We start from the raw sequence: 15,880 nt of genomic DNA on the forward strand, positions 1-15,880 counted from the left end.
AGAAGAAAAGCAGGAGCCGAAGGGAGACAATGCATCTTTATTAGGCCGGTCCCTGATGGGGCGGGAGGCCAGGGGACGGGCGGGATGGGTCCTGGCGGCTAGCCGCGCTCGCAGATGACCTCGACGACGCTGGGCTCCATGGGCACTGGGTCCGGGCAACGCAGGGCAGCCGAGGCCACCACTTCGTCCAGCAGCAGGTGCACGAGCTCTTCGTCGGCCACGAAGCGCCAGAGGTAGAGCTGCAGGAAGTGGCAGTCCACCTGCACCTGCTGCAGCCCGAAGCGCCCAAAGGTGCGCAGGCGCACGCACTCCAGCAGCGTCTTCAGGCTGATCTTGATGATGCCGGTCAGCACGGACACCTGCAGGAGGGGCACGAGCATGCAGCTCAGCGACAGGTGGTGGGAAAGGGCTGGATCCTGAGGGAAGGGGCTGCCGAGTCCTGGGCAGGGGCCCGGGAAACAAGGTGACAGGAACAGGGATTGGGGTGTAAAGTCCCAGGACCCAGTAAGAGGGAAGGATACCGGGTTAGTACCACCATTTTGACGGTAGGGGATGGATGGGGCCCAGCACTCAGAGACAAAGATGAGGGTCAGCACTGACGGGGGGAATGACTGAGTTAGAGGGAAAGGAACACCAGGTCCCTGAGCTTAGGGTCTGGTGCAGCAGACACCACAGTGTGACCAGGAATCCCAGAGGAGAGCCAGGACTACTGTGGGTACACCCTGTTGCTGTCCAGTGGATTGTGACTCATACTGACCCTACAGAACAGAGTAGAACTGCACTCTAGGGTTTCCAAGGCTATAAATCTTTACGGAAGCAGACTGCCACATCTTTCTCCCATGGAGCAAATGGTGGGTTCAAACCACCGACCTTTCAGTTAACAGCAGAATGCTTAAACACTGCATCACCAGGGCTCCTTACTGTGGGTACAAGAATAGGGCAAAAGAGGTATACTAGGTCAGCACCTGCACCCAGACTGGGAGCACACCAGGGTCAGTGGATGGGACCATGGGATGTTGGGTGATCAGGTAGTGGAAAGAGTGGGTCATTGGACCACCACATGCTCCTACAAACAGCCCTGGGGAAGCTCAGAAACAGGGACTGGGGGGCCAGGGTCACATCCAGCTGGGCTAAGACAGGACCCTTGGGCTTCTCCAGCCACCCAGGAAGGCAGGGTCACTGGGGCCTCGGACCTTGTTGAATTCCACCGGGCTGAACACATCAATGCGTTCAGAGAACAGCTTCTGAATGTTGCTCAAGAGGTTGGTGTCCATTGGGGCACTGGAGGGAAACACAAGGAAACAGAGCCTGCCCTGCACCCTGGCCCTCTTTTGCCCACTCCCCCTGGGGTCCCAGCCACATGGCCAGACCTGGGTGTATAGCTGGGCGCATAGCGGCCCTGCTGCCGAGAGCTGCTGTACACCGAGAAGGTCCTCTTGCTGGAGTCGCTGCTCTGGGCCTTGCGAACACCTTCCTCATACAGGAGCCCCACCTAGTGGTGAAAGGGGGCACTGCAGGGAGGCCAGAGCATGGGGGACCTCCAGCCACCAGCGGCCCTGGGCATACCCAAACAGGCCCAGCAGGCCCTAGGTTACCTATTTATTTGTTACAAGAATCACAGGGTCATCACCACTGGGCCTAGTACCTAGATGGTACCCTGTCACTATAGAAGCAATGGAATAAGACAAAGGCAGGACACAGAGTCGATACCAAGGCCCAATCTTCAGGCCCAGCCCTGCCTCTGCTCTGGGGGGACTCTGGGCCTCAGCTTCCTCAGAGTGAAATTGAGGCAATGATGCCACCACCCAGGACTGAGGAGGAACAAGGCCATGGATGCTGGCACTGCCCTGCCCCTGCTGTCTTGAGCCTCAGAAGGTGGTCCCCCCAACCCCAGCCTGTGTCAGGGTCTGGTGGCCAGCCCAGGCAGCACCTGCACATCTATAGCCGTCGTGTCCTCCACAACCCGCTTCATGACAGCACGCACGTTTCGTGGCTCCAGGGTGCTGAGCCAGTCCCGTGTCTCCACGCTCTTACGCAGCATCTGTGATATGACCAGGCCCTGCACCTTCACGTAGTGGGTCAGCAGCCGCCGCGCCGTCTCCCTGGCCTCCGCACACAGTGTGCTCACGGGCGTCACTGGAGACTGGTCCTGAGCCAGGGAGGCAGAGGAGCACTGGACCTGGGGGCAGCCCAGGGCTACTGCCAACCAGGAGCAGGGCCTGGACTGGGCTAGGTGGAGGTTAGGGTTGGCACATGCAGCTGGTCTGATGGTCTGGGCCTGAGGGCACCACCATCCCTGCCCCCGGGAGTTGGGGTCTTGGAGTTGGCAGGTACCTGCACCAGAAACTGTTCGTCGGTGAGGGTGAGGATATAGGAGATGGTGGCCGTCTCATAGTCCAAGCAGAGGCGCGAGAGCAGGAGGAGCAGCGCAGGTGGTGTGGCGCCCCCCTTCTCCCCTGGGCTGTCGCAGAAGCTCTGGGCCGTCTGGCACATGGAGCGGATGAAGCCCACGATGAGGCCCTCCCGGACGCCCTGGCTGCAGAACTCACCCTGAGGAGGGGTGGATACACAGCACATCCCTTCTTCCGGGCAGAGGCTGCTGGTGACCCTCTGCGGGGTCCTAAGTGCCCTGGCCCCTCAACACAGGCAGCCTCACCCTGCATTCCAGGACCTCAGAGCAGCTCCCTGCTGCAGGGGTGGGGTGGAGGGACAGAAGGGACAGAGCTGGCATTGAGGACCCTGCCGCACTCCTGTTCTCAGCCCGGCTGAAGATACCCCCCTAAAGCCTTCCGGACCCTGCTCAGCTAGTCTGTGTCCGCCTTCCTCAGGAGAGCCTGAAACCACAGCCTGAGTGCCTGTGGCGGGGACTGGAGCCCTGGGCTGCCTGTTCCCTACCCCCCAGCATGGTGAAGGGTGCTGAGGGTCACCCGTGGGATGTATAAGAGTGCCCAGGGTCAGGTCGTACCCGGAAGTAGGGCTTGTTGGAGAAGGACACCTCCTTGGCGGTAAAGAGGTGCACGGCGGCCAGTGAAGCCTTGATGTGGCTCAAGACAGAGCTGGCCACGTTGGCCAGCAGCTCCGCCAGGCCTGGGCCTTCCTTCCCAGCCAGGCGGGGCGCAGCCAGCGCCTGGCGCACATCAGTTAAGCAGCCCAGGAAGGCAGCCCGCAGGCCCTGCAGGTGGTGGCCCAGGCGCTCTCGGGCCACCCGCTCCACGATCTCTGTGGCTGCCTCGGCAAGCCCTGCAGCAGCCAGCAGGGCCCCGGGTGCCCGCAGGCGCCGGTGGAAGCGGTCCAGCGCCCGCACCAGCAGCGAGTTGTCACCACCACCCTGCTCCTGCGCCAGCCGCTGCTCCACCAGCGCAAAGTACCGGCCTCCCAGCTCATGGGCGAAAGCTGCCAGCTTTTCAGCTCCCGCTGGGCCCTGGGCCGCAAACAGCTCCTGGTAGGCCGTTGCCACCTGGCAGAGGCCGCCCACGAAGCCGCTGCCCCCGTGGTCGGTGAACTCTAAGATGTCAGGCGCCGGCGGAGAAGGGCCCAGCTCGGCCTCCAGGCTCCGCAGCTCATCCTCCAGCCGGCCGCGGGCATGTGCCAAGAACTCCTCACACAGCTCCTCGGCCGGCTCGCCCAGGGCTAGCAGCAGCTCCACGCACTCAGCTTGCTCGGGGGCACCCGAGCCGCCCTCCCTGCAACCAGAGATGGCAATAAGGGCCAGGCAGGGGCCCAGGCAGCCAAGGGGGCAGCAGGAGGGCTGGGCGAGGAAGGCGGAAGATGGTAGGGGACAAGAAAGCCCTGGGCAGGGCAACAGCTCCTGAAGGACATGCATGCGAGGGCACAGGAGCCTAGCGTGGGTGGGGCTCCGAGGCCCAGGGGGGCAGGACCTCTGAGGTAGGCTCGGCTGAGGGCCTATGGTGCGCCTACCTGAAGCGCTGCCGGAGCTGCTGGGCCAGGCGAGCCGTGATGACCTGGCAGTCATCCTGGATGGCGCGGAACGAGGGCAGGTGCTGGTATTGCTGCAGCACGGCCCGCGCCCGGCCCTGGTAGCGCACCGCCTGCCCGTAGGCGCCCAGCTCCACGCACTTAGTGAGACGCGAGGGCAGCTCGAAGAGGAACTGCAGCTTCCGCAGCAGTGCGTGGACCCCTAAGGTATGGGAGGTGGGGTGTTAGCCCCAGAGCCTGCGGATGGCCCACTTTAAGACAAGGCCTGGGCGGAATGGGACTGGGGGCACGGGGCGGAGCCCACCTGCCAGCTTGGTGATGCGCTCATGACGGTCCTGCAGCGTCGCGCTAATGCGTGCGCTGAAGTCGGTGATCACTGCCATATTGTTCGCCAGCCGGTCCATCTCGTCCTCCATCTTCCGGAAATCGTTCTTCATCTTCCGGATGGTGTCTGACAGGCAAGGGCCAGGGGAAGGAAAAGGGATGACTTGGGGGGACGAAGCGGGTGAAGCATACAGGAGCAGCACTCAGCTTCAGATGTGGTCCAAGGCTCATTCCCACCCACCCACATTCACAAAAAGGCCGCAGCCGGCTCCTAGAGAGTCACAAAATACCTAGCAATAAATTTAAGACGTCCAGTATTTACGTGAATACATTTCATGTCAGTTGCTAAGGAACATACTAGAAGGCCTGAATAAGTGGAAAGGTGTGCTGTGTTCCCGGATAGGAAGCCCAACATCACAAAGATGTCAATTCTCCCTAGAGGTTTAACTTGATTCCAGTAACATTTTAAGAGACCATTTTTTTGAAAAATATAAGTTAATTCTAATGTCCAGATGGAAAGTAAGAATACACAGGAAAATTCTGAAAATGAAAAGTAGTGAGCGGAACTAGCCTTACCAAGACTGAAAGCATGATAAAGCTATAATAATTTAAAATGTATGACACTGGTACATGGACAAATTAGTGATCAACTGAACAAAGTTAAAAAAAAAAAAATCCAGAAACATTTAACATTATGATAAAGGCAATATTTCAAGTATGGGGGAAAGACGACTTACTTAATGGTGCTGGGACAACGGGGAAGTCAGCTGAAAATAAGTTGGATCCAATACACACACACACACACACAGGGCAGATGGATCAAAGGTTTAGATGTGATTTAAAAATAAAACCACAAAAAAGAAGAAAAGGGAGAATTTAAAATAATATTAGGGGTGTAAAAAGTCTTGCTTAGAAAGGTCCCAAACTCCAAAGTCATCAGAGAGATTAATAAAATTGTCAGCTCTGTAGAAACTGCCATACAAACTAAAGAAAACAATTACTGCAAGTGTATCACACCTGGCGACGGCCCCCCTAGCATGGAAAGAACTCCTATAAATCACGATGAGAAAGAACTCCATAAAAAACAGGAAAGGGACATTGACAGGCAGGCAGTTCACAGAAAAGGAAATCGAATGGCTCTTAAATGCGTCAAAAGATGTTCAGCTTTACTCACAAGAGAAACCGAATTAAGACTACACAGGTGGAGAGTGACTGGTTAGTGGGTGACAGGGTTTCTGTGTCTGACGAGTGATGAAAAAGTTCTGGAATTAAATAGTGGTGATGGTTGCATAACACCAAATTGTACACTTTAAAATGATGAAATGTTGTGTTATGTGTATTTTACCACCAAAAAAACCCCACTACACTGAAATACCACTCTACACCTCTCAAATTGTCAAAGATCGAAAAGTTTTGTAACTTAGTGTTGGCCAGTGTTACGGATTGAATTGTATCTCCCAAAAATCTGCGTTATAAATCCTAACTCCTATGCCTGTGCTTATAATCCCATTTGAGAATGAGCTTTCTTCGTTATGTTAAGAGGCCCTATCAGTGTAGGGTGTGTTTTAAGCCAATCATCTTTGAGATATAGAAAGAGCTGGTCAGGACAAGCAAAATTAGCTTTCCATATTAACACAGTCTGCAGGACAGGACCATTTACCAAGCTAGAGATGACTTCAGAGAGGAAAAAAAAACAAATACAGCGACCCTAAAGGACACAGTAGAACTGCCCCAGAGGGTCTGCAAGGAGCGCCTGCTGGATGTGAACTGCTGACCTTTTGGTTAGCAGCTATAGCTCTTAACCACTCTACCACCAGGGTTTCCTCAGAGAGGATGGTTACTAAAACACAGTCATACAAGATGAAACATATATACTACGCCCATGTTTTGGGCCGCTGGTTGGAGTCGCTGGTATTTCACTGGAAAACGATGGCTTTAAAAAGAACGTCAATTCAAGGACAGTGCTGTACAGCGACAAACTGTACAAAAGCTGAGCAAAGGTAAAGATGGAAGCTGAGGGGCCTACAAGGATGGTGGGCTAGTATCTTCTGGAGGACATGCACAGGCTTGGAAGCTCACAGGCATTTCTGCCCTCCCAACTGATCCTTGCTTTTGCTTACAAGCATTTCAACCTGTGACACAGTTCCTCCAGTTCTGCCAAATGCTACAATCAGGAGAGCAGGATCTTCTTGTAGAGGGTGTTTGAAGCCATGACACTTAGATGCTAGTGCAAGGCAACTTGGATCTGGTTTCCAAAGGGTAAAATCCAAAAACTATGTTACTGAATTATAGTAAAAGAAACTCTAATACTAGTGTCAATGTTGCAGTTACAGGGTCATTAAATTAGAAATAAAAGTTATACCATGTTGGAGGGGGGGAACACAGGTGTATCCACATCATTGAGTAATATAGACTAAATTGTATCTCCTTAAAAAACAGAGTGAGTAATCCTTTTATTGATCTATGGTGTTAGAAGTCAGGACTCTGGCAACCCTGGGAGGGGCCAGAGGTGGGGCTTGCTCCTCATGCTTACTCCTTAATCTGGATGCTCTTTACATTCATGCGTTCCCTTTGTGAAATTCATGGAGTTGTCCACTTATGAAGGAGTCCTGGTGGCACAATGGTTAAAGTGCTTGGCTGCTAACCAAAAGGTGGACAGTCTGAACTCACCAGCCACTCCACAGGAGAAAGATAGGGCAGTCTGCTTCTGTGAAGATTTTCAGCCTTGGAAACCCTATGGGGCAGTTCTACTCTGTATTATAGGGTCACTATGAGGCAGAATCGACACAAAGGCAGTAGTTCAGTTTTTGGTTTGGTTTATCTACTTACGATCTGTGCACCTTTCTGTATGTTTGTTAATCTTCAACAAAAGTTACTGTTAAAGATGACTTTGTCATAAAATGAAACACAGTGATTTTAAAAAATGCACAGAGAAGAAAACAGCTGATTGCAGAGTAATGACACTATAACTGATAATAAATAAATAAATAAATAAATAAATAAGGCCATATCAATTTAATATCATCAATATTAGTGGCTGCCTCCAGGTAGGTAAAATGAGTGGATGGCGGAAGGAACTGGAAGAAAGCTCTTCATTGTACCACCTCAGGGACCTTTCTAGTGTTGAAACTGGGAAATGCATTATTACATAAAGTCATGCTCTAGGCCAGACGTTGGCAAACTATAGCCTGGGGGCCAAATCCAGCTCCATCCCTGTGTGTTACTGTTGTTTTTCAATTGTGATATAATCCACATACCAAAAAACAACAACAAAAAAATCACCTTTTTGAAGTGTACAATTCAGTGAATTTAGTATATCCACAAAGCTGTGCGGCCAACACCACTACTTAATTCCAGAACAGTGCATCATCCCCTCCGCCCACAAGAAAACACTGGCAGTCACTCCCCATTCCCCTCCCCGGCCTCTGGCAACCGCGGGTTTATTTTTGTCTCTACGGACTTGCCTATTCTGTACATTTAGGGTAAGTAGAATACCGGTCCTCTCGTATCTGGCTTCCTTTACTTAGCATACTGTTTTCAAGATTCATCTATGTCTTTGCACGTATCAGTACTTTATTCCTTTTTATTACTGGAAATTATTCCATTGTATAAATATACCACATTTACTCATGTATCAGTTGATGAACATTTGGGTTGTTGCCACTTTTTGGCTATTATAAATAATGCTGCTATGTACATTTGCATGCTGCTATGAAAACCTGAAGAAGCCCTGGTGGTGCAAAGGTTAAGCGCTTGGCTACTAACCCAAAGGTTGGTGGTTCAAACCCACCCAGGGGCTGCTTGGGAGAAAGACCTGGTAATCGGCTCCTGTAAAGATTACAACCTAGAAAACGTATGGTAGTGGCGACACTAGGGCTGGTGTCACCCAGTGCGGTAACTCATGGTGTCAACCCCCCCATGGACCTCCTTCCATATCAGACCATACAGAATCCTTAGCAATGTTTATTATCAATTTTAATCATAGAATAACATGTGATATAGTTGTAAACTGCTTAAATGTAATATTTCTTAGATTATATGACTACTAACAAAATTGTTTTGTAAAGTCTTCCTATATTAAATTATAACATTATTAGTAACTGAGCGGAAGCCTTTTTTTATTTTTCCCCTTCTTTTCCTTTAATTACTACTTCATTCTCAAAAAAGTTATTGATATAGGTTCACAAATACTAACTACCACAATATTGTAGCTAAAACACCAGAAAATTTGACAAAATCAGAGACTATAAAGACGCCAGCAGGAATGAAAACAACAGCACCTGCTTGTAGCGTGTGCAGATGAGAGCTCGGGATTCGAGGCATCACTTTAACTGGGTGATAATGACAGCTCTGATAGGAGCACATCACAAGGTTCAAGAAGTAAATCAGCACAGAGTTTTAGCCTGTAGGTATACTGATACATGTAAGCTCGGCTTATGAAAAACGGTTTTGTTGTTATAACTACGGGGATATTTTTATAAAAAATAATAAATTTCTGCTGAAACGCTGCACAAAAAATTTATGCACAGTCATTTTGGTGTCACTGCGTCTGACGGTGTCACCCAGTGCAATCTACACCCCATGCCCCCTCGTGATGTCACTGCCCCATGGGGCAGTTCTACCCTGTCACGTGGAATGGCTACAAGTCAAAATCGACTTGGTGGCACCTAACAACACAAAAACTTATATACAAGTTTTTGTGGAATTGTTGGATCAAATGATAATTCTGTGTTTAACTTTTTGAGGACCTGCCACTGTTTTCCACAGTGGCTGCACCATTTTGCATCCCCACCAGTGATGTAGGAGGCTTCTAAACTCTCCACATCCTCACCAGCGCTCCTTATACTCCTTTTCAATTTTTTCCTTATTATAGCCATCCCAGTGGTATCGCATTGTGGTTTAACTTACGTTCCCCTAGTGACTAACGATGCTGAGCATTTTTCATGTGCTTATTAGCAATGTGTGTATCTGATTTGGAGAAATGGTTGTTCAAGTTCTTTTTAACATGGTCTTTTTTTTATTGCTGAGTTGTAAGGGTTTTCTATATAATCTGGACACTGGACCCTTATCAGATACATGATTTACCAATTATTTTCTCCCATTCTGGTGGCTGTCTTTTCACCTTCTTGATAGTACCCTTCGAAGCATGAGTTTTGAATTATGATGGAGTCCAACTTATCTATTTTTTCCTTAAGTTGCTTGTGCTTTTTGTGTGATATTTAAGAAACTGTTACCGAGTCCAAAGTCACAAAGATATACACGTATGTTTTCTTCTAAAAGTTTTATAGTTTCAGCTCTTACACTTAGGTCTTTGATCCATTTTGAGTTAATTTTTACATATGATGTGAGGTAGGGGTCCAAATTCATTCTTTTGCATGGGGCTATCCAGTTGTCCAAGCACCATACACTGAAAAGATTAGTATTTCTCCATTGGTCTTGGTAGCCTTATCAAAAATCAACTGACCATAGATGTATGGGTTTATTTTTGGACTCTCAATTCTATCCACTAATCTAGATGTCTATCCTTATGCCAACACCACAGTCTTGATTACTGTAGCTTTGTAGTAGGTTTTGAAATTGGAAAGTGTAAGTCCAACAACTTGGTTCTTCCTTTTCAAGATTGTTTTGGCTATTCTGAGTCCTTTGCATTTCCATATAAATTTCAGAATCAGCTTTTCAATTTCTGCAAAAACAAATACAAATGCAAAAAAAAAAATACAGCTGGAATTCTGATAGGAATTGTTTTGAATTTGTAGAAATTTGGGGAGCACTGCCATCTTAATAATACTAACTCATCCAATCCATGAATATAGGATGCCTTTCTATTTATCTGGGCCTTCTTTAATTTCTTTCAACAATGATTTCAGTGTACAAGTCTTGTGATATCCCTACGTATTTTATCTTTTTGATGCTACTGTAAATGGAACTGTTCTCTTAATTTCATTTTTGGATTGCTCATTGCTACAGTCATTGCTAGAGTAAAGAAATACAATTGACTTTTGTATATTAATCATGTATCCTGCAACTTAGCTGACCTTGTTTATTGGCTCTAATAGCGTTTTTTGTAGATTCGGGTTTTCTATATATAAGATCACGTCATCTGCAAATAAAGATACTTCTTCCTTTCCAAGTGTTAAAATATTCTCTTATAATCCTTTTTATTTCTGTAAGACTGGTAGTAATGTCCTCTTTCATTCTTCATTTTAGTGATTTGAGTCCTCTGTGAGTTGGAATCAACTCAACGGCAATGGGTTTTTTTTTTTTCCTTCTTGTTCAGTCTAGTTAAAGGTTTGTCAATTTTCTGATCTTTTCAAAGAACTAACTTTTGTTGATTTTTTTCCATTTTTTTTTTATGATCTGTTTTGCTGTAATCTTTATTTCTTTTTTTTCTGCTTGCTTAAGGTTTAGTCTGCTCTTCTTTTTCTAGTTTCTTAGAGTGGTAGGTTATTGATTTTAGATCTTTATTCTTTTTTTTAACATTTCCTTTTTTATTGTACCTTAGATGAAGGTTTACAGAACAAACTAGTTTCTCATTAAACAGTTAGTACACATATTGTTTTATGACATTGGTTAACAACCCCACAACTGTCAACATTCTCCCTTCTCAACCTTGGTTTCCCTGTTACCAACTTTCCTATCTCCTCCTGCCTTCTAGTCCTTACCCCAGGGCTGGTGTGCCCCTTTAGTCTCATTTTGTTTTATGGGCCTGTTCAATCTTTGGCTGAAGGGTGAACCTGAGGAGTATCTTTATTCTTTCTTAAAGTAGGTATTTACAGCTATAAATTTCCCTCTGAGTACTGATTTAGCTGCATCCATAAATCTGGTATGTTGCTTTCTTTCTCATTCATCTCAAGGTATTTCTAATTTCCCCTTCACCCATTGATTATTTAGGAGTGTACTGTTTAATTCCCACATATTTGTGATTTTCTCAAATTTCTTTGTTACTGATTTCTAATTTATCTCACTGTGGTTGGAGTATATTTCAATTCTTTTAAGTTACTGAGGTTTATGGCCTAAATTCTCCTTCATTTTTTAAATTGCGGTGAAAATATATACACCAAAACATTCACCAACTACTTCATTTTTGGATAGTTTAGTGGACGCAGAATTCTTGGTCGACAGTTTTTTGAGTGCTTTGGATATGTCATCCCACTGCCTTCTGGCCTCCATAGTTTCTGATGAGAAATCTACTGCCAGTTTTATTGAGGATCCCTTGTACATGATGAGTCATTTCTCTTAATGCTTACAAGATACTTTCTTTGTCTTTGTCTCCCTACACTTTCACTGCAGTGTATCTAGGTATGAATTTCTTTATCCTGCTTGGAATTTGTTGAGCTTCTTGGATGTCTAGATTATTTTTCATAAAATTTGTAAAGTTTTCAGTTATTATTTCTTCAAATATTCTTTATGCCCTCTTTTCTCTCTTTTAGCACTGGGTAAGCTCCAAGTCAGGTCAAATAAAGACAAGCCTTTTAGGTGGAGTCTTCCAGGGAACTAACAGACAGGTCAAACAATGACCATTCTTTCAGCATGAGGTTTTTGAAAGAGCTCCAGCTCCATTCTGCTCCCTCTAGTACTGAGCATACAGGCTACTATTTTTCAAGTCTACCACCGAGCTGGAGAGCAGGGAATGGGACTAGGGCAAGATAAAATACCACAAAGCTCACTAGTCTTACCAAGAGTCAGCTATTTGTTTTCTTTTTAATGAACGTGCCCCTACTTGCTGTAAGCATTTGGTTAATTCCTGGAGTTCTTGAAAAGTTTATTATGACAATTTCCCCCAGTTTTTTTTGATAGTTTTACAGAGGAGAGAATTTTTGGAGGTATTTACTCTGCCATTTTTGCTGACATCACCCTGGAATCTTGCTGCCTCTCTTTGGAAATAAAAGTTTTACTGAAAAACAGCCATGCTTGTTCATTTACATATTATCTGTGGATGTTTTTGGGCTACCTTGCAAAGTTGATTAGTTGCAACAGAGACCAGATGGTTGACAAAACTTAAAGTGAAGTGCTTACAATCTGGTCCCTTGCAGAAAAAGTTTGCTGATCCTGGTCTAGGGTCTTTACGGTCAGGCCCTGCCACCCTCATGCCCATTACTTCTGTTTGCCCTGCTCTGGTCATATGGCTTTCCCAAAGTCTTGGCATGGCTGTTTCCTCAGCCTGGACCACTCTGTCCCCAGATCCCTCCCGTGGCCAACTCCTTGTCTCTCACCCTAATTGGTACCTTCTCAGGTGTCACCTCCTCAGGTGTCGCCTTTTTCTGCCCCTCTTTCTAAAACTGTTTTCACCATCTCCCCTCTAATATATTATCCTGCCTTATTTTCTCCACAGCACTTGTCAAAAGTGAAATGATCCAATCTGATCATATTATCTCTTTCTCTAAAATGTTCATTCCATGACAGCTGAGAAATTGTCTCACTCATTGCTGTATCTCTGTGCCTAGAACAGTGCCTAGCACACACAGGCAATCAAATGTTCGATGAGTTACTGAATGAATGAATCAGCTGAACAAATGTATACTCATGCCAACACTGCACTCCCTCCCCAGCTGTTTCTGTCTCTATTGCAGACGCACCCTCTTCCACACAGCCACCAACAGAGACACTTCTCAAGGCTCTGTCCCACGCTCTCTCCTGTGCTCTGGCTCTGTCCCCTCCTTGGGCAATCACATTCACACTTTCCTTTACACTCACTTCCTCTTTGCAGCTGACTCCCAGGCTTATCCGTCCAAGCCAGACCTCTCATCTGAGTTCTAGGTCCACACATGCATCTGCTTTCTTGTCAGTTTTGTCTGCATGGTTCCGAACACCTTAAAACCTAGTTCCCTTGATGTCAAGCTTTGAGTTCTCACCCTTAGATGAACTTGATGAACCTCCAGCATGAGCCAGAAGACCATTCTTTAGAAACACTCTAAGAATAGACTTATGGGTTGGGATGGATCCCCCAAAGTTTCTTCTAACTCGAGATCTGACATTGATTTCTAGAGCTCTTATGATAAAGACCTACATACTTCTTGTGGTCTACAAGGGGGCTTCGTAATCTGGCCCCACAGACTCCTCCAGGCTTATTTTGTGCCATGTTCCCCCATGAGAAAAACAACAACGAAAATCTAGCTCATTATATCCCTACTCCCACAGCTGATCCTCTCGCAGTTTTTGAGCACCACACCTATTATCCAGTGCTCAAGCAGAAACCTAGCGTCATTCGTTACAGCCAAATTTCCCCAACACCAAGTCCTACCAATGGTGCCCTTAAATACTTCTCAGTCTGCCCATCACTGTCCATCTCCACCACTTCCATCCTGGTGATCTCTGGCTTGGACCACTGAAGTGGCCTCACTCCTGCCACCTCTCCAATCCATCCTTCTCACTGCAGCCAGAAGGATCTTATGAAAACAATAATCCAGCCACGTCACTTATCTACCTAGATTCTTGATTGTCTTAGTGCTCTATGGATAAAGGTAAAATTCCACCACATGTCCTAGAAAGTCCCTAGTTAAACTCCACCACATCTACCCACCTGCCTGACTCTCTGCCCACACTGCTTCCCTTCCTGCTACAGTGGATGAGCTCTCAGCCCCTTGCTAAAGCCAAACCCTCCACCCATGTTCTGCTCCATCTCTTCTCTCCTTCCTGAGGGCTTTGCCCTGCAGTTTTCTTTCTCTTCTGCATCATCAATAAGCACTCCATGCTACATTACTGTCGTTAGCACTTTGCCCAGTCGATCAATTCTACTTTCTTGGAGTACTTTCCTCATTTACTTCTAAGACACCCATGCTCCAGGTTGCCCTCAAACTGCCTGGCTGCTTGTTCCCTTTGTGAGCTCTTCCTCCTCTTCACTGAATGTTGAGATACCCCAGGGCTCAGTCCTCTGACCTCTTCCTGACAGTTCAATGCTGGGGTGTCAACAGAGAACAAAAGCTAGTGTGGGTGAGAGCTGAATATTTTCTAGTAGAGTCTTGAAGAGAGACTAAAGGGAAGGAAAGGGGGAAAAAAAAAACCAAACCTTTACATGATCTTTTGTCCCTTAATGACATAAACTTGATGTCTCTTTAATTTAAAAAAGAGAAAAGACAAGCCAAGATCACTCTCAAGGGATGCCTGGGCCAGACAAGAAAGTTCCTACTAATAAGAAAAACTAACATTTACTGGGGCTTCCTTGGTATAATGAATTCTTCTAAGTGCTTTAGATAAACTAGTTTCATTAAAAAATTTCATGTTATTCTTTCTCCCCTTGGTCCTCAAAGCAACAGCCTTCTGCGGGCAACTATTACCCCTATAAAAGCTCAGAAAGGGGCAGGTGAAAGAGGATTCATGGCAGCGCAAGACTGGAATCTCGCTTTCCTCCCCATAAATTCCGTTGCTTTTCCCAACACAGGGGATGGGGAGGAACTGGGGGTTGTATGCCGATAAGATGGTGCATCCCAGCGGGGTCACCTGTGGCTGAGATGAACTTGTTGTAGTTCTCATAGACCAAGGTCTGCATGTCGCTGTCTAAAGCCCGGATCTGCCGCACCATGTCCGTCTCACTGTCCATCAGCTGGGCCAGGGGGCACTCCCTACGCAGCTGGAGGAAGTTGGATGGTTAGTTTTTCTGGTCAGGGAACACACATGTCCCCAAGCCTTACCTCCAACTGGTAGGCTTTCAGTGCAAGAAAACCCTGAGCTCACCCCTATTAAGAATACCAGACACGGGGACTGTAAACTGCATGGCTCAGGGATTACGAGGTTCAACATTCGGTGTGTGTCTGCATACGAAATCCTGAAACTCAGTTGATGCCCAGCCCAGCGCCGGTCAGCACCTGACCACGCCCCCTCGTCCAGCCCTATCAGCGCTTCAGCCCAAGCTACCTCAGACCTGTCCAAGCCTGCCCACGTCACCTTAGGCTCCAGCTCTGCCACCACTCCCTGGGTGAGGGCTGTCCTCCCCAGGTCCAAATCCTGCTCCCCTCCTCCCCGCCGCGCAACAGAATCGGAGGCATCATCTAGGGGTGCAAAATATCGGGACCCTGGGTCCCCCTACACACCTTGTCCAGGTACACTTCCGGGTCGAAGTGCGCTCCGTTAAGATCTATCGGGTCCAGGGGGTCCGGCCCTGCGGGTCGCCCCGCCGCCTCCCCCTCCGAGAGGCCGTAGTATAGCTTCAGCATCCCATGCGCCTTCCGCCGCCTCTCCGGTGCCTCCGGTTCAGGCCCCTCCGGGGAGTCCCCCGGTCCAGGCCCGGGGCCCAACCCCCCGGCCGCCGCCGCCATCCCTCCAGCTGCCGCCTACGGGCGTGAGATTGGGAAGGCGACCGGGAGGAGGGACTTCCGGGAGACATAAAGTTGTTGTTGAAACGAGGCAGTCCTTCAGCTGAAACGTCCCCCTGCAGCCCTGGGTCCTTCGAGACTAGAGTTCCCCGGCGCCTGGCCTCCTCGAGCGAAGAGGTTCCGAGAGAGCCCTGGTTCCGCCAGTTTTCCGGGCGGAAGAATTTTGTGGAACTGCCACCTTTTACTTCCCTCCTAGAAGGAGGGGGGGTCGTGGCTATCCCACCTTGCAGCCCCACAGCCACAGCCCAAGGAATATGTCCCCAGGTACAGTAGATGGAGCCTGGCCCATGGAACCAAAGAGACTGTGCTAG

The 15,880-nt window shown here is 48.0% G+C and overlaps 1 protein-coding gene across 3 annotated transcripts; it reads right to left on the bottom strand.

Annotated features, from left to right (window-relative positions):
* Window positions 1-22: 22 nt before the first annotated feature.
* VPS51 (VPS51 subunit of GARP complex) lies at window positions 23-15,618 on the bottom strand. 3 transcript variants are annotated; one of them, XM_010599055.3, is made up of 10 exons: window positions 15,288-15,618; window positions 14,698-14,827; window positions 4,241-4,387; window positions 3,919-4,138; window positions 2,966-3,683; window positions 2,335-2,550; window positions 1,931-2,179; window positions 1,371-1,492; window positions 1,194-1,281; window positions 23-359 (listed from the first exon to the last, which is right to left on the bottom strand). In XM_010599055.3, exons 1-10 carry the CDS (start codon window positions 15,510-15,512, stop codon window positions 99-101), a joined length of 2,376 nt encoding a protein of 791 aa, XP_010597357.2. In that variant the 5' UTR covers window positions 15,513-15,618; the 3' UTR covers window positions 23-98. The 3 variants fall into 3 exon arrangements, with proteins under 3 accessions (XP_010597357.2, XP_003419484.2, XP_010597358.2); XM_003419436.4 differs by having other exon boundaries at window positions 1,931-2,149; window positions 15,288-15,608; XM_010599056.3 differs by lacking the exon at window positions 14,698-14,827 and having other exon boundaries at window positions 15,288-15,402.
* Window positions 15,619-15,880: the final 262 nt, after the last annotated feature.

Source organism: Loxodonta africana, chromosome 7 (assembly GCF_030014295.1).
Source record: "Loxodonta africana isolate mLoxAfr1 chromosome 7, mLoxAfr1.hap2, whole genome shotgun sequence".
Taxonomy (NCBI): Eukaryota; Metazoa; Chordata; class Mammalia; order Proboscidea; family Elephantidae; genus Loxodonta; species Loxodonta africana.

Coding starts and splice junctions, on each gene's coding strand:
- VPS51 (XM_010599055.3), bottom strand. CDS start 15,512: ATGGCGGCGGCGGCCGGGGGGTTGGGCCCCGGGCCTGGACCGGGGGAC. Junction 3,684..3,918: donor CAGCTCCGGCAGCGCTTCAG/GTAGGCGCACCA, acceptor CTCTGGTTGCAG/GGAGGGCGGCTCGGGTGCCC. Junction 1,493..1,930: donor CGACGGCTATAGATGTGCAG/GTGCTGCCTGGG, acceptor TTTCACCACTAG/GTGGGGCTCCTGTATGAGGA.